Source organism: Gorilla gorilla, chromosome 18 (assembly GCF_029281585.2).
Source record: "Gorilla gorilla gorilla isolate KB3781 chromosome 18, NHGRI_mGorGor1-v2.1_pri, whole genome shotgun sequence".
Lineage (NCBI taxonomy): Eukaryota > Metazoa > Chordata > Mammalia > Primates > Hominidae > Gorilla > Gorilla gorilla.
Window position 1 is genome coordinate 116,124,075 of NC_073242.2, and position 25,362 is coordinate 116,149,436.

Genomic DNA, 25,362 nt, shown 5'->3' on the forward strand with positions numbered 1-25,362 from the left:
GGGCGCAGTGGTGTGATCACAGCTCACTACAGCCTCAAACTCCTGCGCTCGTGATCCTGCTGCCGCAGCCTCCTGAGAAGTTAGAACCACTGATGCGTGCCACGACACCTGGCTAATTTTAAAGAAATTTCTTTGTGGAGACAGGGTCTCTCACTGTGTTGCCCAGGGTGGTCTCAAACTCCTGATCTTGGGTGATCCTTCCGTCTCAGCCTCCCAAAGCACTGGAGTTACAGGCATGAGCCACTGTGTCCAGCTTGGCTTTAATTTATAAAGTTCCAAGGCTCTGTTCCCCTACGCTCAACTCACTCCCTTGCAGTGCTGGGGGTGGCCCCTTTTCCCAAAAAGACTGGAGTTGCTTTTTCTGCCTTAAGGCTCAAGTCACCACAGCAGACCCTGCCGGCCCCTCTGCTGGGCTTTAACAACCAGAGGTTCTTTTTAGGAGCCTCAACGCCCCCTCGGGCTCACATGCACACCACTGCCCCCTTGGTGATTCGCACTCTGGGCCCAGGTGGCGGGAGGTGCTTTAACAAACTGTCCCTCCCCCAGCCCTGCCCTTCCTGCGCTCGGATGGTGGGTCTGTGGCCACAGGCAGCAATGAGGGGTATCGATCGCCCAGCTTTTGGTTGAGCAGTATTGATGTTGGACAGGTTAAGCCGTCCCGAAGGAAAATCTATATGTCAAGCTGAGCACAAGAGAGCTTGCGAGTGGGGGCGGGAGGGGGGTGGGGCGCAGCCTTAAGGGCCTCTTCTAGGCTAACCCTGAGTCTTTTATCTTCTGGGTTGGGGGGCAAAGCCCCCGGGGGTGCCAAGCGATGCCCCACAGTCCCAGAGGGGCCTGGAGGGACGGCAGGCGCCCTTACGTGGTGTGATCTGTGGGCAGATGGTGTGCTGGCCAGGTCTTGATCCCACTTAAGGAGTTGTCTCTGGGATTTAGTAACCAGATGGGAAAGACTGTATTTCTGTATCCAGAGGTGCTGTGGCTGCCGCAGCCTGTGAGGGTCACCCCGTGGGCTGTGCGCCAGGCATGGTGGGGGGATGTTCTCACTCCAACGTGCTCCTCCTCCCCAGGGAGGGACTGACTTGCTGGGCAGGGATTATCCCCATTTAGCCATGCACCAGGGAAGAAAGGGGCCCCGGGGATCCATATCCTCCCTGTAGTCACACAGCTGGTAACTGGTAGAGGAGCAGAAACCCACACCATGATTTTCCCACCCCAGCCTCCTCACCCAACTCCCACCCGCTCTCCCTTAGAGCCTGGAGGGAGGTCACCGGCTGCTTCGGAAGGCCCTGTTTAACCTGGGCTGCTTATGGGGTGCGGTGGCTCAAGCCTGTAATCCCAGCACTCTGGGAGGCCGAGGCAGGTGGATTGCTTGAGCTCTGCAGTTTAAGACCTCCTCTCTACAAAAAAAAAAAAAGAAAAAGAAAAAAAACTAGCCAGGCTTGGTGGGATGTGCCTGTGGTCCCAGCTACTCAGGAGGCTGGGCAGGGAGGATCACTTGAGCCCCGGAGCTCGAGGCTGCCTGCAATGAGCTGTGATCGTACCACTGCACCCCAGCCTGGGTGATAGAGCAGGACTCTTGTCTCAGCAAAAAAACAAAATTAAACTGAGCTGCTTCACCCAGTCTCGGGATGTGAGTGCATTCTTCCAACTGAATTCCCAGTGTACATTTATCTTTGAGTGTATTTTTGTAATGTTTTTGCATTTGACATGTGGTATTTTTTCCATTCACTTAAATATACGAGGATCCACTAGACAGCCGATGCTATACTGGGTGTTGAAGACACAAAGTGGAATGCGGTTCAAGCAAAAATTCTCAGCCAGATGGGAGCATTGGAGAGACTTCCGCCTCCCAGAGGCTGCCGATCCACGCGGTCGTCTCTGCCGCCCGTCAGGAGGGTGCGGTTAGTCACCCCGTAACAGATAAGAAAACAGAGTTTCGGAATCCGCCCTCGTGGAATGCCTGGGCTGGCGCCCCACTCAGCCCTGCATCTCTGAGCTGTTGGGGAACCCGTTTAGATGGTCTCAACCTTGGGTCTCTGCTCTGTTGGGGAACCCGTTTAGATGGTCTCAGCCCTGGGTCTCTGCTGTGCTGGGGAACCCGTTTAGAGGGTCTCGGCCCTGGGTCTCTGCTCTGTTGGGGAACCCGTTTAGATGGTTTCAGCCCTGGGTCTCTGCTGTGTTGGGGAATCCGTTTAGAGGGTCTCGGCCCTGGGTCTCTGCTGTGTTGGGGAACCCGTGTAGATGGTCTTGGCCCTGGGTCTCTGCTGTGTTGGGGAACCCGTTTAGAGGGTCTCAGCCCTGGGTCTCTGCTCTGTTGGGGAACACGTTTAGAGGGTTTCAGCCCTGGGTCTCTGCTGTGTTGGGGAACCCGTTTAGAGGGTCTCGGCCCTGGGTCTCTGCTGTGTTGGGGAACCCATTTAGAGGGTCTCGGCCCTGGGTCTCTGCTGTGTTGGGGAACCCGTGTAGATGGTCTTGGCCCTGGGTCTGTGCTGTGCTGGGGAACCCGTTTAGAGGGTCTCGGCCCTGGGTCTCTGCTCTGTTGGGGAACCCGTTTAGATGGTTTCAGCCCCGGGTCTCTGCTCTGTTGGGGAATCTGTTTAGATGGTCTCGGCCCTGGGTCTCTGCTCTGTTGGGGAATCTGTTTAGATGGTTTCAGCCCTGGGTCTCTGCTGTGTTGGGGAACCCGTGTAGATGGTCTTGGCCCTGGGTCTCTGCTGTGCTGGGGAACCCGTTTAGAGGGTCTCGGCCCTGGGTCTCTGCTCTGTTGGGGAACCCGTTTAGATGGTTTCAGCCCTGGGTCTCTTCTCTGTTGGGGAATCTGTTTAGATGGTCTTGGCCCTGGGTCTCTGCCCTGTTGGGGAACCCGTGTAGATGGTCTTGGCCCTGGGTCTCTGCTGTGTTGGGGAACCCGTGTAGATGGTCTCGGCGCTGGGTCTCTGCTGTGTTGGGGAACCCGTTTAGATGGTCTCGGCCCTGGGTCTCTGCTGTGTTGGGGAACCCGTTTAGAGGGTCTCGGCCCTGGGTCTCTGCTGTGTTGGGGAACCCGTGTAGATGGTCTTGGCCCTGGGTCTCTGCTGTGTTGGGGAACCCGTTTAGAGGGTCTCAGCCCTGGGTCTCTGCTCTGTTGGGGAACCCGTTTAGATGGTTTCAGCCCTGGGTCTCTGCTCTGTTGGGGAATCTGTTTAGATGGTCTTGGCCCTGGGTCTCTGCCCTGTTGGGGAACCCGTGTAGATGGTCTTGGCCCTGGGTCTCTGCTCTGTTGGGGAATCTGTTTAGATGGTCTCAGCCCTGGGTGTCTGCTGTGTGGGGGAACCCATTTAGATGGTCTCGGCCCTGGGTCTCTGCTGTGTTGGGGAACCCGTTTAGAGGGTCTCGGCCCTGGGTCTCTGCAGTGTTGGGGGAACCCGCTTAGATCGTCTCTTGAAAAAGGTTTGTGTCCCCCCCCGTGCTGGAGTGTGCAGGGAGTGGAGGTGTGCGCTGAGATCGTATCTGTTTTAAATCAAGCTGATGTCCTGGCCTCCTTTTTTGAATACAGTCTTATCGTTTTACAACTTGTTGTTTCCACCTAAATGTACATCTTATAAGACTTTAGAGGACTAAGGAAGTTAATCCATCCTTAGCAGGGATGCCAGACCCCTGGAGCCTGTCACCTGGGCACAGGGAGGACATTTTAACTAAGCAGCTGGTTTCCAGGTTGAGACTGGGTTACGATCCTGCGGAGTGACTCTGAATCCACTAACAGCAGGACTGTGTCTGCTTGGATGCTGGAGCTGGGGTTTCTCCAGGCACGGCTGGCAGAGTGGACCGTGGGGTTTTGTGTCATCCGTGTCTCTTACCCACTGGAGAGACTGTTGTGTTCCTTCTGCCAGATTACCCTTGAAGAAGCAGGGGAGGGGAGGGCGCTCCGGCCCACCTCTGCTTACCTGCCCACCTCTGCTTACCTGCCCACCTCGGGCTCATTCTTCCCACCCCATACCCCCCATGCAGCCTTCAGGACAGCCTGGACTACTTCTCATGGCGCAACAAGAACTTTGTTACCAGTCTTGGTGGCAGAGACTGCCAGCTCCCAACAGCCAGGTCTGCACCTGACTGGGAAATTTACAAGTTCCTCACTGGGATTCTGGAGGGGCGTGTGTGTGTGCATGTTGAGAATTACAGAATCATTTAGACTTAAGCAGTCAGCCATTCAGCAGTTGACAGGATGATTGTGGCCAGAAAAGGTGACCAGTTTGTCCTGTTTGGTGGCTGGCTTGGATGAGGTAGTCCAGGACTCCTGGCGCATGATTGTTCTGGGAGCTTTTCCTGGACAGCCCCATTCCAAAGTCCATCTTGGCTGAGGGAGCTTGTTGGTTTTTTTCCAGTGAGGCATTTAGTGATGTCTGGGCACAGCACGTGGGGCTTTGAAGATGGGAGACGAGTCTGGATGAGGAAACGCCATTAGAACGTGGATGGTTCTGGGCCCTTTCTTTTTCACCCTGTATTTCCTCTGTCCAGGCAGGTCATATTGGGGAGGGTGTTCATACTCGTGGGTTGCCACTTAGGGAACTCTGTGCTGTAGGAGTTTGTGGCCTGGGTTCACGGATGCTACGCATCTTCAAACACATGCTCCCACAGGGTTTACAGATAAGCTCTTCGAACTTGGTAAAACTGTATGCAACATGCAGTAGGTGTATTTTCCTGGGGAGAGGGTCTGGTCCGCCACTTTGAACCATCTTGAGAGTGGACCTTTTTGCAAAGGCGGATGTAACTGTTTTATGACTTGAGGGGCAAGTCCTGACTTGGTGAGCTTGCTTTGATTCAGGGGAGACCTACCTTGGGGTTGACACACGCCAGAATTGTAGCCTTCATAGGCGTCCCCTGAAGCTGAGCCTGGGAAGGGGTTGACCTCTTTCTGTTACACCCTGATGGAGTTACCATGTTGATGACATCTGAGTGGAGTGTCTGTGCTGAGGGTTGCATCTGCAGCTGCTGCAGGGCTGTTAGTTGCTCAGACCTGCATGTGCTTTGAGAACTGGGAAGACCTGGTGTTGAGGAAGCTGGCTGGCCTGAGACCATAGGGAGGGGAGGGGTGCAGACTCTGGCAACCTGGAGACTTAGGGACAAACTAAGGGAGAAGTGCCACTCATGGGGCTGTGGTTTTTATGGCTTTGACTTTTCGGGAGAAACTGGGCACCTTCTCGTTGACTTGAAGCCTCCTATTTTAAGACATTGCCCATTGATTCTCGTTTAAACAACACAGCATGATTTCAGGTCAAATAAAAACAGGTTGAAGGGTAAAAGCCTGGCCCCTTGTCCACTCCTTTTTTTTTTTTTTTTTGAGACAGGGTCTCGCTCTGTCACCTACACTGCAGTGCAGTGGTGCAATCACAACTCAAGGCAGCCTCAGCCTCCTGGGCTCAAGCGATCCCCCACCTCGGCCTCCCAAAGTGCTGGGATTATAGGCGTGAGCCACTGTTCACTGACCCTCTCGTCCAATCATTTGCACCCTCTCTCCATGGTACTGACAGGGAAACTGAGGCTCAGGCCATGCGGTGCCCTGGAAGTCCGCACTGAGCTGTTGGGCGTGAGTCAGCCTGGGCCCACCCCCGTTCCCCTTGGTTTTCCAGCTCAGGACCAAGCCCTTTTTGCTCTGCCCCCATAGTGTGTTCCCTCGAGGCTCCACAGCTCTCAGCCTTCAGTGGAAGTTCAGGCTGGCTGAGTGGGATGTGAGGACCCCGGTGCCTGCAGGCAGGCCCACTGCGCCTTCTGACTTAAAGGCGCCCATTTCTGCTGGTGTGGGCGTCCGCCCTGTTGGAGGGAAGGGACGTTTTCCAGTCATCACCATCTCCCTGCCTCTGAAGCTGGAGACCCTGGACCCCTCTTCGAAGGCCACGTGGCCCTTTCTGCCCCCGCGCCACCTCCCCTGCTGCCCAGGCCACTCCTGGCCCGTGTATGATTGCTCCTTTGAGCACCTGTTGGTGTCCAGCTCCTGTACGGCCTGGTCCCTGTTCTTGGCTGGAGACTAAGGGCCCTGTAGATAGGTACCGGCACTCACTCGGTACGGAAGGGACAGGCACTCATGGGAGACGTCCCTGGATCCTCTCTCCCTCCCACTTACCTGAGGGAGCTTGTTAAACACTCAGCCTCCTCCACATTGGGGAGAGGAGAGGGGCCTGCATTTCGTGGGTCCTCGTGAGCAAGCGTCTCAGCATCCTCTTCCTGCTGGCCCATGTCCCCCAGCCGCCACCCGCCGTCCCACGGAAACTTGGAGACCTCAGTGCCCGCCCTGGGGTGGGGGAGCCAGGTTGGATTTCCCTCCTGGGCACCTCTCACCTGCCTGGACACCTTGGACCCCATCTGTTCATCTGCCCAGGGCCTCTGGAGGGAGGAAGGGCTCCCGCAGGAGCAGGTGCAATGGAAGGCAGCCTGGTCAGCTCTGGCACCCGGGGGCGGTTCCGGCCTCCAGCACAGGTGCCCTCTGGCTGAGAGCTGTGGGAAAGTGGGGCTGGGGGAGGCCCCGAGTCCAGAGCCTTCCTATTCTCAGCCATGTAGGTCCCGTCCGTAAAACGGGTATAGCACAAGGATGGGCACCCAAACAGCCGCCACAGGGTGAGAGCTGCCACAGGGAGGGGACCCCAAGTGACGCCAGCCATTTCCAATCTCTTCGCACATTAAAGGGAAGCAGCCGGCACCATGGCCAGGACAGCTGGGTTTCGTTCCGGCTCCTGAGCCTCTACATGTGACCCGGGTTGAGGGCGTGAATCTCCAGCCTCCGTTCACCCTCTGTAGGCTGGGAGTGAGCATCCCACTGTGTGGAATAAACAGGTGGAGAGAGGCGCCTGGGCACCGCCAGGACCACTGCCTCCGGGAAGCACCCCATGGGGAGAATGTGACAAGGGACCCCAGGGACCGCCAAGGGCACAGGGTGGCGGAGGGGCTGGGAATCGGCCGGCGTGGGTGAGCCCCCGGCTCTGTGTCAGCTGAGCTGTGTGGTCCCACCGGCCTGTGTCACTTTGCTGTTCGCAGCTTTGCTTTCTGGGGTCTGCTTACATGAAGGGAAGCAAGGGTACAGGTAGCTGGCGCCCTGTAAAAGTTGCCCTCTGGTACCCTGATCGCTGTTGGTGCTGGGCACCATCTCCCAGAGTCACAGCTCTGGACACCGACCCCAGCCTTGACTCAGGGCCCCGCCCTCTCCCTTGGTCTGTCGTGCCCCTTTAGGAGGCCGCCTCCCCGCCGAGGCCAGGCTGCCGCCCGCATCTGCCAGTCCTGCCCTTCACGCCGCCCTCCTCTCCAGCCCTTCATCTGCCCGGCCTGCTTCTCCGCACACACAGCAGCCGCTTAGGATAATCGCGTCAAATGTTGCTGCCATCTGTTGCCTGACTTCCCGTCCCTCGCCTCCATCCGGGAACCTCCAGGACCGGTCTGTGGCCGTGAACCTCAGTCGCAGGACTGTCGGCTCCTAGGAGGCTGCTGTCCGCGGGCCCCCAGAATGCAACCTCAGCATCCAGCGCCTTCTGTGCAGAGCCCCCCTGCCGTCCTCAAAACTGTAGTGTGGCGTCCAACCTGGCCAGCCCCTCCAGGTGACCTGGCCCCCCAGGTGACACCCCTGGGATTGACCTGGTCCCTTGCACTGTCCAATGCTGTTGTGTGGACGTCTCCCAAGAGCTCTGCACCCCATGTTCTTCTGCAGAACACGGCCTCCTTTGTGTTCCCAGCATGGCAGTGAGCAAGAGAAGGCTGGGGAGAAACCGGGTGCCCAGCCCCCTCCCCGTCACCCCCATTCACAGCAGGACTGCAGCTTCAAGGGTGTCGTGGGGCTCGGGCAGAATATGAGGTTCAGGGTGGCTGCTGGGGGCCCTAGGCATTGCTTGGGAGATGGCTCATTGCGGGTGGCTCTACGTGGTTGACCGGGGCCCTGGAGGGCAGCGTCTGGGGGCTCCTGCTGTGGCTTAGTGAGCGTGGCAGAGGACAGGTCTACACGGGCCAGGTGCTGTGTTGCTCTTTCCTCCTGGGGTAGGGACTCCTGTGGCTGCACAGGTTGCCCCCGCCCACCTGCTTGTGTTTTCCCAGCCCTTCTTGTTCCAGGTCAGGATCCTGGCCACCTGCAAGGGCTGTTCTTTGCCTTAGCCATGAGTGATGGCCCTGGCCGGTTTCTGGGGCATAGACCTTGGGAAGCAAGTCCAGTATGGGGACCCAGGGCAGCCTGGGGGGGGTGTTTTTAGTTGAAAAAAAAAATTAAGGCACAAGCAGGCTGCCCCCATGCGTCTGGAGCAAGAAGACCTCTCCCCAGGGTCTCCTGGCCCCCTCCCTTGCCTCCACCCCCAAGAAAAATTGCTTTGTGTGAGCTTGGAACGCGTGGAGGGCAGATATGATAATGAATTTATCATGAAGCCGCCCAGGCTCCTGGGATCACGTGGTGCCCGTGCAGCCTCAGCCGCCAGGGTCTGTAGCAGGGTGACCCGGCCTCGTTAGGGCCACGGAAGCCTCGCCCCTTTGGGGGAGCGGGGATCGCGGGGGCGGGCACCAGTCCCTGAGCTGGGGGACGCCCTTTATTTGTTCACAAACATTTCTTTCTGCGGTAATGAAAAATTACCAAGAGGGGTGATTAGAGAATCCAGGTCCAGATTGTGCGTGCGGGGCCTGAAAGTGAAGGCCTGCTGGGCCCAGCCTCACGGGGTGTAATTACCCCACGGGGGGCTGTCAGGGGGAAGGGGCGGATTGGTGCTTGAACCGGGACCCAGCAGAAAATTCATCTCAGCTATTAGCTTGTAATTACAGAGCACGGAGGGAGCAGGCCTGAGGTCTGGTGCCGGGGAAGAGCCGGGATGAAAGGAAGCAGTAATTACGGGATCCGCGGGAGGCCGGGAGGGCGGCTGGCACGCTGATTAATAAGCCCCTCCACCCTCGTGAGGAGGGGGAGTGAGGAATGGGACACCATATTTAATGGAGTAGAGAGGCCTCCCCCCTCGTTTAAATCCTGCTGTTGGAGCGTTTGGACAGCAGGCAAACCGGTTTGGGGTCTGTTCTGAAGAACCAAGAACGAGATGGGTTCCAGAAAATAGCAGCTCGCTGGGCCAGCCAGCCTTGCCCCTCTCTACTGGGACTTTGCGCTTCCTTTTCTTCTTGCCTTTTTTTTTTTTTTTTTTTTAAGCATTGTGCTGCTTCTGACCCTATTAGAAACCTAGCCAGAGAATAGGAGAAAGTATTGGTTCAAGAAGCGGTGCTTTGTAATGGGGAAGGGGGGCCTCACCCGGGGGTGGTGGTCTTTGCTTCCCCAGACCTTTCCTGTCTGTGAAATGGTGGGGCCTGAGGGTTTTGCGGTGCTGTGGGCAGCTGCTTCATTCTCCGTTTCCTGCCCTCTGGCTTCTGGCAGAAGCCTCTAGGTTCTCAGCTCTGCCAGGCAGACTGTCTAGACCAGGTGGGTTCTTTCTGGAAGGGTCCAGGGAGCAGACAGTTGAGGCTCACATGAAGAAGGGGTATGTCCCCTGGCCCCTCAGTTTGAGGGTGCCCAGGGCCGAGGGGCCTTTAGGTGTCTGGCTGTGGCAGCTTTTTTTTCCTGGGGGTGGGGGGTCAAGGTGGCAGCTGACAGTGGCAGGAAGGGTTGTCCAGAGCAGCACGTGATGTAAAAAAGAGGTTGGGGGCCTCACAGACCTGGTCCACCTAGACCCCTGGCTCGTTTTCGCCTGCTGAGCTGCACATGTCAAGAGAGCTTGTACAGTGCGGAGACAGCCCCCGGCCCCCCGGCCCTCATCCGTCACAGGCCTTCACACGGTGGAGCTTATTCCCAGCTGTTAGGATAATGAATTTACATGAGCTGATAATGTAGACAAGAATTCAGTCAATGTCCAGGAGCGCAGAAGTTAATAAATACCTCTCTAATGAGGGCAGCAGGGGGGTGTGCTCTCCCAGGGCCTCCCTCTCCCCGCCATCCCTGTGTCCCCCACGGACACCTTGGCACCTGCCCTGACCTCAGCCAGAGAACACCTGCATGGGAGGAGGCCCGCAGCTGCCTCCCTGGGGAGGGCTGGGGGCTTTGTGCCGAGGCCTCGGGGGCAGCAGCCTTGAAGTGACCCCACCAGGCCTGTGATGGAGGGGCAGGAGGCAGGTGGGCCCTGGAGGCTGTGTCCATTCGCAGCAGGCCCAGGGGGACCCCTCCAAGGATCTCGGGGTTCCCCGGCTCTTGGCCTCCTGTCCTGGCCTCAAGGGAGCTGCGCCCGGCTGCTGCAGCCCCCGCCCCGCCTGCCCAGTGCACACATACTGAGGAGCAGCGCTAATTTTAGATTCCCCCTAATGAAGCCGCTCATTTGGAATTCTATTTTAAGTGACCTGACATCAGCAGAGCCGCTTCCCAGGCTCACAGCTCCTCAGGAGCCTGCAGCTGACACTGGGGCAGGGATGCTGCCCGCACAGGGGACCCCCCAGGGACCCAGGGAGACTGTACCTGGGGCTGGAGGGGGCCCATGGGGCCCGGGGAGCAGGTATTGGGCTTTGTCAGAGGCCGGGGTAGGGAGGTTGCTGTCAGGATGCCAGTGGGCTGGTGATAGTGACACTGAGGTAGCCTCAGACCCAGGCATTGGAGGGAGCAGGCAGAGGGCCTCCCTGGTCACCAGGGAAGGGCTGGGGAGCTGTGGGTGAGGGCTCAGGTTCAGACTCCTGCAGGGACACCCCAGTTCCCTCCACCTCTGCCCTGTGGCTGGACAGCCCCACGCTTTTGTTGGTGGTGCCGACTTCGTGCCGTCGAGCCGCCATCCCTCTGAATGTCCGCCTTTTAAAAGCCTGGTTCACTGCAGAAGAATTAGGACATACAGAGAGAGAAAAAGGATGAAAGTGAAAGACATAGCTCCTCTCGTTGCCATCTGAAGACACTGCCAGTAGCCTCAAGGTGTGTGCGCCATTTGGGGTCCGGTCTGGGACTTGCGCCATGGCCTCTGTGTACCACTGATAGGGTTTGGATGTGTGTCCCCTCCAAATCTCATGTGGAAATGTGTCCTCCAGTGTTGGAGGTGGGGCCCAGTGGCAGTGATTGGATCATGGGGGTGGATCTCTCATGAAGGGGTTGTCACCGTCACCTTAGTGGTGAGCACGCTCTCGCAAGATCTGGGTGTTTAAAAGTCTGGGACCTCCCCACTCTTGCTCCCTCTCTCACCACTGGATGTGCTGGCTTCCCTCGCCTTCCGCCATGATTAGAAGCCTCCTGAGGCCTCCCCAGAAGCAGATGCCAGCACCACGCTTCCTGTACACCCCATAGAGTCAGGAGCCAAAATAAGCCTCTTTTCTTTATGAATTACACAGCCTCGGGTATTTCTTTATAGCAACACAGACAGCCTAGTTCAGCCACCCAGCCCGTGCCTGTGGCTGGTGGTCACAGCACATCTGCCCGGGTGGCCAGTCAGCCTCATGAAGGCCACGGGAGAGAGAATTGGCATCTGCTCCCAGACCTTCAGGGCGGGTCACCTGGAGGTGAAATGACCATACAGTGCCCCACGTCCCCCTTTTGTGGTAGCATGTGGTGTGGGTTGCAGGGCACAGTCAGCCACCCAGCCTGCACTGGACATTGGCCCCTCCTGCGGCCCTGGAGCAGGTCGAGCTGGGCCCTGGCTGGCGTGTCACATGGGCACTGTGCTGAGGTCATCTCAGCCCTGCTCTGCACTGGCCCTGGGCTCCAAGCCTGCCTTCGCCTATCTGGGAAATAGGCCCAGTCACAGCTTTCTCATAGGGCGGCCAAGATGTAGAGTGGCTGGCTCTCTGAGGAATGTGGGAAAGGGGGATGGGGGATGCTGATGGTCTCTGGCATCGAAGGGACATGTTTTGGAGACTCTGGGTGAAGATGCAGAGTCTCTGTGTGCAGATAGTTTCACTTCTTGGCTTTCTGATGGATTGAGGGGGCGGCCTGGATTAATAGAAGGTGTGGTGATGCTGACCGTATCAGTTATCTAGCGTTGTGTAACCAACTGTCCTTACTGTCCGAAGCTCAGTGGCTTAAACACAAAACCTTTGTTATCTCAGTTTCTGTGGGCCAGGGATTGGAGGATGGCTTAGCTGGGTGGTTCTGGCTCAGGGTCTGTGATGAGCCTACTTGAGATGTTGGCTGGGGCTGCACTCTCATCAGAAGGCCAGCCTGGGGCTGGAGGATTCATTGCCAAGGTGGCTTCTCACATGGCTGTTGGCTGGAGGCCTTGGTTCTTTGAAATGTGGGTTTCTCCATGACCTGCTTGAGCATCCTCATGATACGGCAGCTGACCCCCCTCCACTGGAGTGACCCAAGAGGGCCAGGAAGGAGGTGATCTTACCTTGGCAGCTGCAGACTGCTGCTTTCATTATACTCTGTTCATCAGAAGTGAGTTGCTCAGTCTGGCCCACGCTTGGGGAAGGGAATTGGTCTCTACCTCTTGAAAGGATGACTGATGAAGACTTTGTAGGCACTCTTTTTATTTTTTGAGAGACAGGGTTCTGTTACCCAGGCTAGAGTATAGCGGTGTGATCATAGCTCACTGTAGCTCCAACTCCTGGGCTCAAATAATCCTCCCAAACAGCGGGGATTACAGGTACGCATGTGTAGTTTCAGGGTAATTTACAGAGACAGGGTCTATGTTGCCCAGGCTGGTTTTGAACTCCTGGCCTCATGCAGTCCTCCCACCTCACCCTCCTACTTACCTGGGATTACAGGTGTGCCCACCGTGCCCAGGATGAATGTTTTTAACCATTACAGTTCAACATATGTTAGCTGTGTGTGGTGCGCGCACATGTGACCATTCACGCCTTCTGATCGGGTGCCATGGTTGGGCCGTGTACTGGGCAGGTGCTGGTAATGAGCAGTGGGGGCCCAGGAAGCCGGGTTCAAGTCCTGGACATGCTGCTCAACTGACTGACCTTGGACCAAGCTTAGGTCATCTCCTGGTCTCGGTTTCCCCATCTGTACGCTAGGCCTCTTGGGCTTGGGTGATGGCTGTGAGGGGTGGGACACAGGCTGGGTGGTGGGTGACAGTTGAGCTGCTGTGGCCTCTCCTGGGCTCATTGTGAGGCTGTCTTGAGAGGTGCCTGACTGGTCTGTGTGATGTCTGAGAGCTGCTGCAGTATCCCCTGGGGCGGGGGGGGGTGGTCTTTGCGTTCCCCGGGGTCCTGCTCCTGTCTTCCAGGCAGCTCTCCTAGCGCCACCCTCCTGAGTGCCTCATTGGGACCACGAGGACCTGGTTCATTGATGTCCGTGTGGGTCCCTGTGAGGGTGGGGCTCTGTCCTGTGCCACTTCGTCTTTCTAGACATTCCCTCCTAAAAACCCCGCAGCCTACTCGGTGTGGTGCTGAGGGTGCTTCGGTGACAGATAGGACCCGGAGGTCCTCTGGACTGCCTATGGCAGCCCCCATGTGGGCCATGTCCTCCAGTGTCCCCTGCAGGCACCAGGACAAGAGCTCTGGTCTCCCCTATCCTCCAGTGTCCTGTGGGTCACCTTTTCCCAACCACTGGCCTTTTGGGGTCACAGGGTGGCCCTCTACCGAAGGTGTGTGGGCTCGTGGGCCCAGGGCACGGGGCTCGTGGGCAGGGTGCCTGCCAGCTTGACACCATGTGCCCTCCCCATTGTGGCTCCAGTGGGGTGAGCATCGCAGACTCAGAGCATGGGTCCCATTTGCTGAGACATCTGCGTGGCCTTGGCTGGACCCACTGCCTGCTGGGACTGGCATCTGTCCTCGCTGGCTGGCATGCTGTCTCGTAATGGCCCTGGGGTGCCCCACAGGCTCTGAAGCCCCTCATGTCAGTTACCCCATTATGCTCAGGGGAGTGACCTCATGAGGTCAGCTTTGCTGTGCTGTTACCCCTTTTGGTAGATGAAGAAACCAAGGCCCTGACACGCAAAGTAACTTGCCCCAAAAGGTTGTTCAGCCAGAAGCATCCAGAAGCTGGGTCTGAGCCACAGGCGCGTTTTCCTCGCCTCCACTGGACCCGCTGCGCCTGTGTGCACAGGGAGAGGCACTGATGGCAGCGCGGTGCGGGGGACAGGCAGAGGCCAGGCCAGCCTTGGGGGCAGCGTGGCTGGTGGTGCGGAGCAGAGAGCAGCTGGCAGGGTTCAGGCTGGCCGAGGATGGGCCCTCATTGGCAGCCCGTATTTTCTGGAAGTCAGGCTGCCAGGCAGAGCCCCCACCCTCCCACATGTTTGGATGTCTGTGCCGGGTTGAAGCGGCCTTGGAAAGGCAGGGTGGGGGTGCAGGTGCCCCTCTACCCCTGGCCCCTCCAGAAAGAGCCAAGGGAAGACAGGCTAGGTGGGGCCTGCTGCTGCAGGGCACGGCCACGGCGCCACGTGGCTGTCGCCTGCCATGGGCATGGGGCTCTTAGGGGTCCTTTGTTCCCGAGGTGTGAGCTCTCACTGGGGAGAACAAACGATGCCCCCCGAACTCGCTCCCGCCTCTCTGTTGTCTCATTTGCAGCCCCACCCTCTCAGGCAGTGCCCCCAAAGAATTATTTTCTCCCTACGTCCCCTCTGTCAGGAGAGGGAGGACTTGGCTCCCTGAATACATGGCCAGGACTCACGGCCTTTGGTGGCAAGTTCTGGGGATAGCAGGTGGACAAAGGAGGTCTTGAGGGGGTCGTCTCCACGCTGCCTCCGAGCCTGCTGTCCCATGGGGACAGGTTCCAATTAGACTTGTCAATGTCACTTAGAATCTGGCAGAGGTGGGGTGGGCTCTGGAGGCCAGGGCAGCCTCTTCCGGGGAGGAACCTGGGGGCCCCCTTGCCCTTACCCCATAGGAAGTGCACAGTCCGCCCCTCTTGTGTGTTGCCCCCCGGATCCCTGTGACACCAGCCCCACCATGTGTGGCCCCAGCGTCCCCCCGCCCCAAGACGCATCCACAGGGAGGAAGCCGGGACCCTGTCTGTGGGTGATGTAGGGGTGGGGGCGTCTCTGCGTGGGAGGGATGTTGGTGGAAACATTTTGACCAGGTTGGGCTTTTATTGATTGGACACACGGGGTGGGAGGACTGAGGGCTTGTTTGGAGGTGGCCATGTCCTTACCCCACTGGTTCTGATGTCACCAGGTGGCTGCCCATGGGCTCAGACCTCTGGTGCTGCCGCCGCTGCTGCTGCTATCACCACTGGCCGGGAGGGCCAGGTCAGCTGTTGCTGGGCCAGGTCGGCCTGAACTTGGCCCTGGGAGGAAAGAGGGTTCCAAGCTGCACCGTGGTTTGGATTTGCGGTTTTCTGTTTTTAGCATCTCCGGGCAGACTCTGTGCCCAGTAAGGGGCCACAGTGGGGTCTGCAGTGCGGCCGTGTTCTTCCCCGCCGCTCCCCGTCAGCCTGCCTGTGTGGCCCCATCTCTGGGACCCCTCTCAGACAGAGACGCACAGGGTCCCTGAGTGGCGGGGAGGCCGGGGGTCTGCCCTGAGTGCCCGCGTGGACTGGGCCGAGTTGGGGCCTTAGTTTCCTTTTCTGTAACGTGGGGCAGAACTCCCGCCAGTCTCCTGAGGGCATTGCCATGCGTGCCTGGCATCGTGTGCTTGTCGCGTCAGTGGCCACAGCAGTTGTCTTGGTTCCCGTCTTCCCTGGGCCTCTCCACTAGCGTGTTTCTATCCTGAGGATGCGGGCCGCACGCCTCCTCACCCTGGGCCTCAGTCTCCTTTTCCACGCCCTTTGATGGTCAGGGGCCTGTTGGGTGATGCGTGGGATCCCCCACGACCTGCCCAGCCCGGACTGCCCTGGAGAGGTAGAGGGACAGTGCTGGCCCAAGCCGTTCAGCATCTGGGGTCCTGGGGGCCCCTTGGGTCTGTGCCGGGTTCCAGCTGGACTCTGGGGACGGGGTCTGTTCTCTGCAGCGCTGGCTCTGTCCTGTTCTTGCTTGTCCTGCTGGAGCCCCCGGGGCTGCCCCTGCTCCCTGCCTGCTGCTGCTGACACCGGCCCTGCCGACCCTGCTCTGGTGCTGGGCGCTCCTGCTCTCTGGGTGACCTCTGGTTCTTCTTTTCCTGTTTCAGGCATGAGCCATGAGCCCAAGTCCCCTTCGCTAGGGATGCTTTCCACCGCGACCAGGACCACCGCCACCGTCAACCCCCTCACCCCCTCGCCGCTCAATGGCGCCCTGGTGCCCAGCGGCAGCCCCGCCACCAGCAGCGCGCTGTCGGCCCAGGCCGCGCCATCCTCCAGCTTTGCCGCCGCGCTGCGCAAGCTCGCCAAACAGGCGGAGGAGCCCAGAGGTAAGGGGGCCCGCCAGGCTGCGCGTGGGGGGAGCGGCGGCTCCCGAGGCCGGGACTCAGCCTCCCGCCTGCGGCGTGCATGCTCACAGCGGGTCTCGTTTTTCCCACGCCGTGTGCTCTGCATGGAGCAGGCAGTGCTGTCTGAGCTGCGGACCCTGGGCCAGTCCGCCTGCCCCAGCACCTCCGCTTTGCCTCTGTGCTTCTGTCTCTCCTGCCTCTGTCCTTCCTCGGCCCCCGGAGCCACTGCAGGGGTGTCCGGATGTAGCGAGGTGCTCCTACCAGCTCTGTGACTTGATTGGGAGGAGGGTGGGTGCCCTGGACCAGGGGAGCCCCAAGAGGCTGCAGAGGGAGAGCTGGGCCCTAGTGCTCCCCAAGTGGCTCCTTGCCTAGGTTTTGACACTCCCTCCAGAGGTGGCAGAGAACATGGTGTCCCTGGAAACACACTGGTCTGGAGCGGGGGTCTCTGGCACAGCTGAACCCACGACTGCTCAACTCCCTGAGGCAGAGACTGTGGGGAGCATAGACAAGCGGCCCTCGGGGTCTGGAGCCTTGGCTTCTGGTATCACCTGGGCAGGACCTGCTGTGTGAACCTGGGCACGTGCTGATCCTCTGAGCCTCATTTTTCCTGTCTGTGCAGTGAGGCTCTAAAGACGCCCCCTTTGGCTCTGGCTCTGGGGTACTTCTTGGCGCCTGCGATGACCATTGGCCGGGGCTGCTGCTGGCACAAATGGGGAGGGGCAGTGGGCGGCTGGAGCTGCTGGGGGCCTTGGCCATGTGGATTCTGGCCTCGGACACCCTCTGGACTCGCTGCTGACAGGCGGGGGGCTGAGGAAACAGGGAGGGACCCCAGTGGCATCTGCTTCATTCACCTCTAAGGCCCACGGGTTAAGATCCGGGTGCCAGGGCCCTCCGGGGTGGCCACAGCAACACATGCAGGAGCCATGTCCGTCTTTACATTACCCGGGTTCCAGCTTGGCAGAGGGGACACCTGCCCTGACCAGGGCGGGCTGGGGGTCTTCTCATTTCTGAATGTCTCCTTCCTGGATTCTTTCTGCTGCTGCTCGTTGGAGAGTGGGGGAGTGTGACAGGACACACCTGACATTGATGGATGGGGGGTATTGGCCCAGGATGGAGGCCCGTTGGGGTCTGGTTTCTGTACCACCAGCGGGCAGCCCCTCGCCTCCTGGCTCTTCGTGGCAAACCAGGCACAGGCAGGACCGCCAGAAAACCCTCCACGCCCTTGGCAGGGGACTCCCTGGCCACACCTGAGTGGGCCAGGTTGCATGGGCCCCACCTGTGTCAAGAGGCCGGGCAGCTCTGCAGGCAAGATGGCTCAGGGGGAAGCAGACTGCCTGCCTGGTGGAGGCATCCTGGACTCTCTGGGGCGGTGAACAAGGCAGCTGGGGACAGACCCTGGGAGGAAGCTGAGCTTGGAGTCGAGACTCGGGCCCTCCTGAGAGGGGCGGAGAGAAGCGAGGTCAGAGCTGGCCCAGCTCCTGCTGCTGCAGTTGTCTTTTTTCTCAGCGTTTGGGGGCAGAACCAGGGCTGGTGAGGGATTTCTGAGGCCACGGGTGACACGTGACTGGCACTGGTGCTGCCTGGGCTGGGTTATCCCTGCATCCTGCTTTCATCCAGCAGCTATGTCTGCTTCGGGGCCTCTGGGCTCCACCCTTGGGTAACACTGCAGAGGACGTGGTCAGGAAAGGGCAGGTTTCCCTCCTCGCCAAGGAAGGTGGTAGAGAGGTGTTCAGACTCGCTTTCCCTCCCTGGGCCCAGCAGCGGCTGTGGGTGTCAGAGCAGGAGCCTGCCTCACAGGGCCGTCGCTTCCTCTCCGCTGGCCCCAGCACTTGGCTTGGTGGCTCGGCCAGCGGGCGGCCTGAGTGCCAGAGGCCGCTGGTCCCCACTGGCCAGGAACAAAGTGTGCCGCTGGGCGCCCATGGCGGGAGGCCAGACACCGTGGCCTCGGGGCCCTGCTCCCTCCCAGCTGCGACCTGGGCACTGGGAAGGGTCCCCCATAGTGGATGCCCCCCAGGAAAGATGCCCCCGGGGTGGATGCCTGGGAACTGAATGGCAGAGGGTCGGGAGAGCGGGCGAGCAGTGCCACTGCCTGAGCCATGTGCCCATCGGTTCACTCACCCAACTTACCCCCTGTTGAGCGGGGAACGCCAAGGTTTGTGGGGCTCGGAGTCTGCGGATGTGGAGCAGTGTTTGGGTCCTGGAACGCCCTCAGCCGGGCCTGGGCCCTTGTCACCCCCACCCGTTTTGATGAATCTCCATCTGGTCACCCCTGTCAGGCCTTGGTCTGGATGAGGAGGGACTGGGTGACTCGTTCTCGCGACCTCAGCCACTCAGTGCACCTGGTCCCCATTCTCATGGAGTCACCCGGACCCTGACCTCACGTTTCCCCGTCCATGGAACTGGCCGGCAGCCCTCCCGGGACCCTCAGGCAGCTGAGAAGGCCAAAGTTCAGAGAGGTCAAGTCGCAAGACGGCAGCCACAGCGGGTGGGGTCGTGTCCGTGTCCCACTGCTGCTGGGCCTTCCCGGGGGGGGCTGGGAGAGCCGCCGTTAGGACCGTTCTGAGCTGGTGGTCCCGGTGTTCCCTGCTGGAAAGGAAGCCCCCCTCACCCCTAGTACCACTGCAAGTGGAGCAGGGAGCTGGCGTTGGACGCACAAAAGGGTCTATGCCTGGCTGTCAGCACGCTGACCCTGCCTCCCTGTGGGTTGTGGAATCCTGGATGACAGTGGGGACATGTGGACCCCCCAGCTCCCCTGTGCTACCCCCCCAGCTCCGCGGTGCTACCCCCCCAGCTCCGCGGTGCTACCCCCCCAGCTCCCTGGTGATACCTCCCCACCTGCGCCAGAGGGCAGCAGGGGGAACCTTTGGCGGACTTGGCAGTGGGAGGGGTCTGGATTTCTTATTTAAAATTTTTTTAGTTACAATTCACATGCCATAAAATTCACCCTGTAGAAGCGCATGATTTGGTGATTTTCCTACACAGTTGTGTGACCATCTAATTCTAGAACATTTGGGTCACCCCTAAGAGAACCTCAGTTGCATTCGCCGTCAGCCCCCACGCCCTCCCCCAGCCCCCGGCGGCTGCTGTCTGCTTTCTGCCTCTGTAGATGTACCTGTGGGCATTTCGTACACATGGGCTGGCGCAGTGTGTGTCTGGACCCTGAGCATGACATCTCCTGGTCCTCGTGGGCCATCTGCGGCGTGACAGCCCTTCCTGCTTGTCGTGGCTGGACGACACGGGTCGGGGGAGCTGGGTGGGGCCACGAACCCGCAGCTGCCTTTCCGCTCCGTCCTGGAGGTGGACCAGCGAGGGCCTCCACACGTTCATCATGGCAGTGGCTGTGCCCCCTTGATCACGGCAGTGGCTATGTATCGAGTCCCCCCTTGATCGCGGCAGTGGTTGCGTATCGAGCGCCTGCTGTGCCCCTGGCGGGCTCGCTGTGCTTCTCACGCAGCCTTCGCCTCTGGTGGATGAGAACTTGAGCCTCCGGCTTGCCCGGGTCCCACGTTGTAAGTTAAGTGGCATGGGGAATTCCAACCCCCAGCTCGTGCCTGAGACTCCATAGACCCCTGCCCCGCAGGTGTAGCCTCCTTCCCGCAGAAAGGGAGACTGGGCCTCTGTGAAAGCCACACCTGCCGGGGAGCGGGGTCCCTCTGGTGCCTGCCAGGCGCCCAAGAGAGCACTAAGCCCCAGCGGGCTAGCGGCTGAGCTGGCCAACTCACAGGCCCGCAGCCAGGGCTGCCTCCTGGCGACGGCACGTCCTGGGCAGAGGGGGCAGGGATGGGAGCAGGGCAGCTCCCAGAGCTGCAGGGGGAGGTGGCAGGAGAGGTGGCAGAGCTGGTGCACCCAGGGAACAGCAGAGGCTGTGCTGCCCCACGCGGCCCCTCCTCGGGGGTGCCCTGGGCCCCAGCTGCCTGCGGCAGCCTTCTCACTCACCCTGACCCTCCTCTCCGGTGCGCACCTGACGACTACTGGAAGTGCCTCTCGTTTTTCGCCATCTGACTGCGATTGCCTCCGCGTCTCTCCTCTCATTGTGTCTCAAGGGTATAGTTTAAAAATTCCATTCAGACGAAGCCGTGGCATGCGCTGCCCTGGGAGAAAGGCTGGGAAGGAGAGGAAGAGGAGGCCCTCGCTGGGATTTATTTTTCTGGAGGCGCTGAGACGTCTTCTCATCTTCAAAGCTCAGTCACCCGCCCACCAGCGCGGGGCCAGACACCCATCCCCAGGGCCAGCCCGACCCTTTAACCTACTCACTCCCGAGGCTGGGGCGCTTTGGGCAAGGGCAGATGCTTGTGAATCGCCGATGCATGCCCCAGCACCTTCCTTCCTTGCTGTGTGATCCGGGCAGGCTGCTTTGCCTCTCTGAGCTTCCACTTTTTCTTGGGTGAGGAGCAGGTCTTATGAATCGTGGGGACTGGGTGGGAATGTGACCGTCAATGCAGCAGGCCTGCACCCTGGCTCCCACCCCTGCCTCCCCTTCCCTGCCCCCCACCCTAATGCTGCCTCCTTTCACCTTCCCCATTCTTGCCACCCCCACCTCCTACGTGCCTCCCCTACCCCTCCACCGACTGCCACCCCTTCCGCTGACTCTCCATCCTACCCCTGTGACCCCCATCATCTGCCCTGGGAGGGCGTGTGCTTCCCTGGTGGGGTTGGAAGGTGTGGGTCCGCCACGGCTCCCCCCCGTCAGTGGCTTCCTCAGTCCCAGTGGTGCAGGGTGCAGGCAGGGCCAGGTGGCTGCCTGTTTGTCTTGACTTTCTGGGAGAAATGGGGCTTGGAGTGCCCGGACCCCACGCAGAACATTCTAGAAGGAGGCTGCAGGTTTGGGCGTGATCCTGAATTGATCCCGGGGTGCACCCCCAGCCTCTTCCCAGCGACCGGCCTGGGCTGCAGTCTGAGCCGAGGCGTCCCTGACCCTGTTGTGCCCTGGTAGCTATTGGTCTCTTTGTTCCTCCCACATTGTCCCAGCCACCAAAGGGACGTCCCCGGGGCCGCCCAGCCCTCCCTTCGACGCAGCTGGGCCAGCTCCCGCTGTAGCCCAGACTCCTCGGGTGGCACTGGGTCCTTGGGTACAAGCAGGGACCTGTCCCCTCCTCGGAATGGCGGCCTGGCCACCGCCTCCCTCCCTGCCTCTCCTACCAGGACCTCTTCTGCACAGAGACCCAGCCACCCCCATAGGCATCTGAAACCTCAGCCCAGGAGTCCCAAGACTGGGGGATGGGTCCCAGCCCTGTGTCCCACCCCCTGCCCTGGACAGATTTTGACTCCCCTCTGAGCCTCCTGGGCGCCAGGCCTAGCCTGCCTTGCGGGTGTGTCGGGATCCTCCCATCATCCCTTGTCCTTGGAGGTGCTTGTTGACTGACTGAATAAGAGGTGTTTGCCCCGAGGGTGCCCCGGGAACGCCTGTGCCTGGAGCCAGGCCCTGTGCTTCCAGCTCCCCAGCTCCACACCCTGAAGGCAGCCCTGAGCCAGGCTGGGGTCTGACAGCTGTCGGGTCTGCCCTCGAGCTGTCCGGGCTGGGTGCTGCCCAGTGTGTCTGCAGAGGGCAGGCCGTGGAGCCTCCACCGCCGCCCCCACTGCTGTGTGACGAAGCCAGGGCTGCTGCCAGGCACCCTCGCAAGCTGTGTGGCATCTGCTTGCCGTGTGCAGCAGGCAGCAGCCTCCCGCAGGGACGCAGCGCCCGTCTGCCAAGGCGGCGGGGGGCGGGAGGTACGGGGAGCCTCGCGTGTCCTGAGCTGCTCCAGGAGGCACAGGCAGCACCTGGGACCAGGCACCCCCTCCCTGGGAAACAGTTGGGGGCAATCATGCTGCGGGCCTTTGCTCTGGGAGGCCGGCGCTTTTGGAACAGGGTGGCTCCAGAGCCTTCCCAGGTGGGCTGGAGAGCCACTGTCTGGAGGACAGTTCTGAGCAGGTGCTCCTGGCTGGAGAGGAAGCCCCACCTCACCCCAGCACCACCCATGGTGCAGGGAGCTGGGGTTGGGCGCACAAGAGTCTGAGCCCGTTCCCACCCCCGCTCCTTGTCACCAGCCCCGTGGCCGGGACTCATGGCTTCCCTGCCCACACTTTGCTCCCTTAACACCGGCCGGGGGGCTCATGGTACCTGCCATGGAAGCTGCCAGAGGCCTCTCCAAGCAGGTGTTGGCCGCTGTGTTACCTGCGGCAGGAGTGGCCCAGCCACCCACAGCCCAGCTTGGGCCACAGGGACGGGGCTGACAGGTGGTGGCAGTGGGGCTGGAACTGCTCTCTCGTCATCGAGGCCCGCGGGGCCCTGTGTCACCTTCCCCTGGTGGTGTCTGCTGGCTGCCTGCCTCGTCTTGTCACTGGCTTTGCAGGCAAGAGGGGAGGCAGATCCGGTTACTGTTCGGTCCCTGGTGCCACCTGAAACCAAGATCCCACCTGAGTGAGCGGGGACCGCGGAGCAGGGACCACAGACCCATCCTCGTGAGCTGCCGTGGGAATGCTTCCACTGTGGAGCCGGCCTGGGCGGGGGAGAGGCTCCCCCTTTCTGCCGCTGCCTCGGAAATCTGCCTCTCAAAGAAAACAGCAAAACAAACACGGAGGAAGGATCCCGCCTGGCAGGCGCGCCTCGCGTGGGTGTCAGTCTGCGGCGGCGGCGGCTCTGCAGGCGTCTGGAGCCCGTCTGTCTCCAGCGCAGGTGTGAGCGCCGCGGGCGTCCTCATGGTGCCTCTCCGTTCTCCTGGCCCGGGGGCCTGGGGGCTGGTGGTCAGGGGAAGCCAGAGCCAGAGGGGAGCAAGGCCCACGGAGAGGACCCCACCACCTATCCCGACCCCTTCTCCGCATAGCACAGTGGGGAGCCCTAGGCAGGGTGGAGGAGCCCAGTACTTGGCCTGTCAGCCGATGGGGGCCTGTCCTGGGATAATGGAGGCAAGGCCTCCTCTAGCCACTTGGATATAAGGTTGATTTTTTTCCGGTTTCCCCTGATGCACCCTCTGCCTCCCTGCAGCCCCTGTGCCCCTTTCGTCTTCCTTGCCCTAATGTCCCACCTCCCTCAGGGTACCTGTCTCAGCTCCTTTGGTCCCCCGCGGACTCTCCCGGCTCCGTCCGGCTCCCAGGGTCCAGCATCTAAGCTCACGCTGTTCAGCACAGCACAGGGCCGACTGGCCCCCGGCAAAACGCATCTCAAGCTAGAAACCCACACCTCCCATTTTCAGTTTGGGTTTGATGACCGTGGCACGTGATGGCAGGGTGGGCATGGGAGCCCACCACTGGCTGACGCCCCCCCCCCCACCCTTTTGCAGCTGTGAGGTGGAGCCTCCTTGGTGGCCGCAGGTCGGGAGAGCCCTGTCCTGGGAGCCTTGTAGGGCGGCTGCCGCTACTTGGTCTCCTGCTTCTCCCCGGAACGCAGGGGGTCGTGGCGTGCCTTCAGCCTTGCGCTGTGGTGTGCCTGCTGTCCCGTGTACCAGGACTGCAGTGATTCCAGAAGGTTTCCCAGCCTGTTCTTGTCACTTGTGCGATGGGGACTTCACCTTCCAGACCCACACGATTCCCAGTGGGTGGGGGGCTGACTGGCTCTTTCCTCTGGGGTCTGCTATTCCCGTTCCACTGGGCAGATTTCAAGGAAAGTGGCTGGGGTGACTCAGCTCCTGTCTGACTTGCCTCCTCACTGGCTGGCGGCTTCCTGTGGCTCCCGTGGGCCTCCTGGGCCAAGGGGCTGGACCTCCTCTGGCCGAGCTCCTTTCCACGTCCATGTTGCCACAAGTCCACCCAGGGCTGGGTTCCCAGGTTTTGGGTGGAAACAGGTCGGTAGGCGAGGGTAGAAAGTGGAGAAGCAGCCCTGGCAGACACAGGCTCTGTGGACCTGCCCCGCCCTCCCTCCAGCTGTTCCAGCCTACACTGGCCGAGGGCCCAGCTGGCATCGCCATTGGTGGGGCTGCTCCAGAGTCATGGCACGTGGCACACCGAGGCTCCTGCTGAGTGGACTCTGCCCAGAGCTTTTCAAGGTTGAGCTGGGAGCTGAGCATGATGCTGCATGCCTATAGTCCCAGCTACTTGGAGGCTGAGGTGGGAGGATCACTTGAGCCCTGGAGGTTGAGGCTGCAGTGAGTCATGATCGCACTGCTGCACTCCAGCCTGGGAGACAGAGAGAGACCCTGTCTCTAAAAATATTTTGTAATTAAAAAGAAAATTTTAAACACTGACATGGGGACAGAGCAGATGACAGGAAGAGCCCCCAGGTTAGCAGACACACAGGGTCCCCTGGGTTCCCACCCTGGCCGGCACCTGCCCCTGCATGGTTGAAAGCAGGAGGCAAAGTGCAGCTGGGGACCCTCCTTCCAAGGGGCTGAGATAGGGGTCTGTCGCTCACCCATCTGTTCAAGCTGCCCCTCACCTGTGTCTCCATCGGCAGCATGGGCTAAGCATGGGCTGTGGACACTGGAGCTGTCCCCTAGGGCTCTGGCCCTGCTAAGCTCTGGGCAGCCCCCGGCCATGGCATCTCACAAAGACGTTCCAGGGACCCTCTTTAGGGAAGCACGTCCGATAGTCACCGTTCTGTTCTCTCCGCCATTCCCCTGAGTAGTTGGAGCGGGGCCGGGCCCTGGGGTGGGTCGGGGCCGTGCAGAACAGCGGCTGGGGAATGCCTGAGCCGAGCTCGGCCGGGGAGTCTTTACCTCTCAGGGTGCCCTGCCCTCCCCTTTCCTTCCATGCTCGCTGCTGGCCTGGTCAGGGCCTGTGGCTTTGGGGCCTGACCACGGTGAGGCCACGCCCGCCTCGGTCTACAGTGCGCTGGAGAGTGGTCCTGTGGCCTGGCCCCCAAGCGCCTCTTAAAGACCGATGACTCTTCAGGGGGTGCCGGTGGTTTTTGCCTGGCGGGGTGGGCCTGAGCCTGGGTGGCTGACAGGTGCTGCTGTGGCGCTGCGGTCCTGTTTTTGCCCTCAGTACACTCCCTCGCTGACTTTGGGGTGTCAGCTGTTAATTACATCTGCCCGTGGGCCTCAGCGCTAATCTTCGAGGTCAGACAGCAGAGGTGACGCGGACACGGGCTGCCTCTTGTCATCTCCAATCCAGATCCGTTTCATTGACTAACTCCTGGCTGAATACCACCAGTTAATTACAGCAATCACAGACCTTCCTGCTCCAGCCACGCGGTGAGAATGAGGGTTCGAGGGCCAGGTGCCAGCCTCGCTAATGGGCCTGGCGTTGTGGGGGCATCGATCGAGGCTGAGCTGGCTG

The 25,362-nt window shown here is 60.3% G+C and overlaps 1 protein-coding gene across 13 annotated transcripts in view; it reads left to right on the forward strand.

The window, feature by feature from the left end:
* Window positions 1-25,362, forward strand: part of GSE1 (Gse1 coiled-coil protein) — a 503,637-nt gene that overhangs the window by 445,946 nt on the left and 32,329 nt on the right. For 9 of the 13 annotated variants that reach the window (XM_055366697.2, XM_055366696.2, XM_055366699.2 and 6 more), the window contains one exon: window positions 15,934-16,152. The exons of the other annotated variants lie outside the window; for them this stretch is intronic. In XM_055366697.2, the coding sequence (XP_055222672.2) occupies window positions 15,934-16,152 (219 nt within the window). The remainder of the gene's footprint in view (window positions 1-15,933; window positions 16,153-25,362) is intronic. 13 annotated transcript variants of the gene reach the window in all.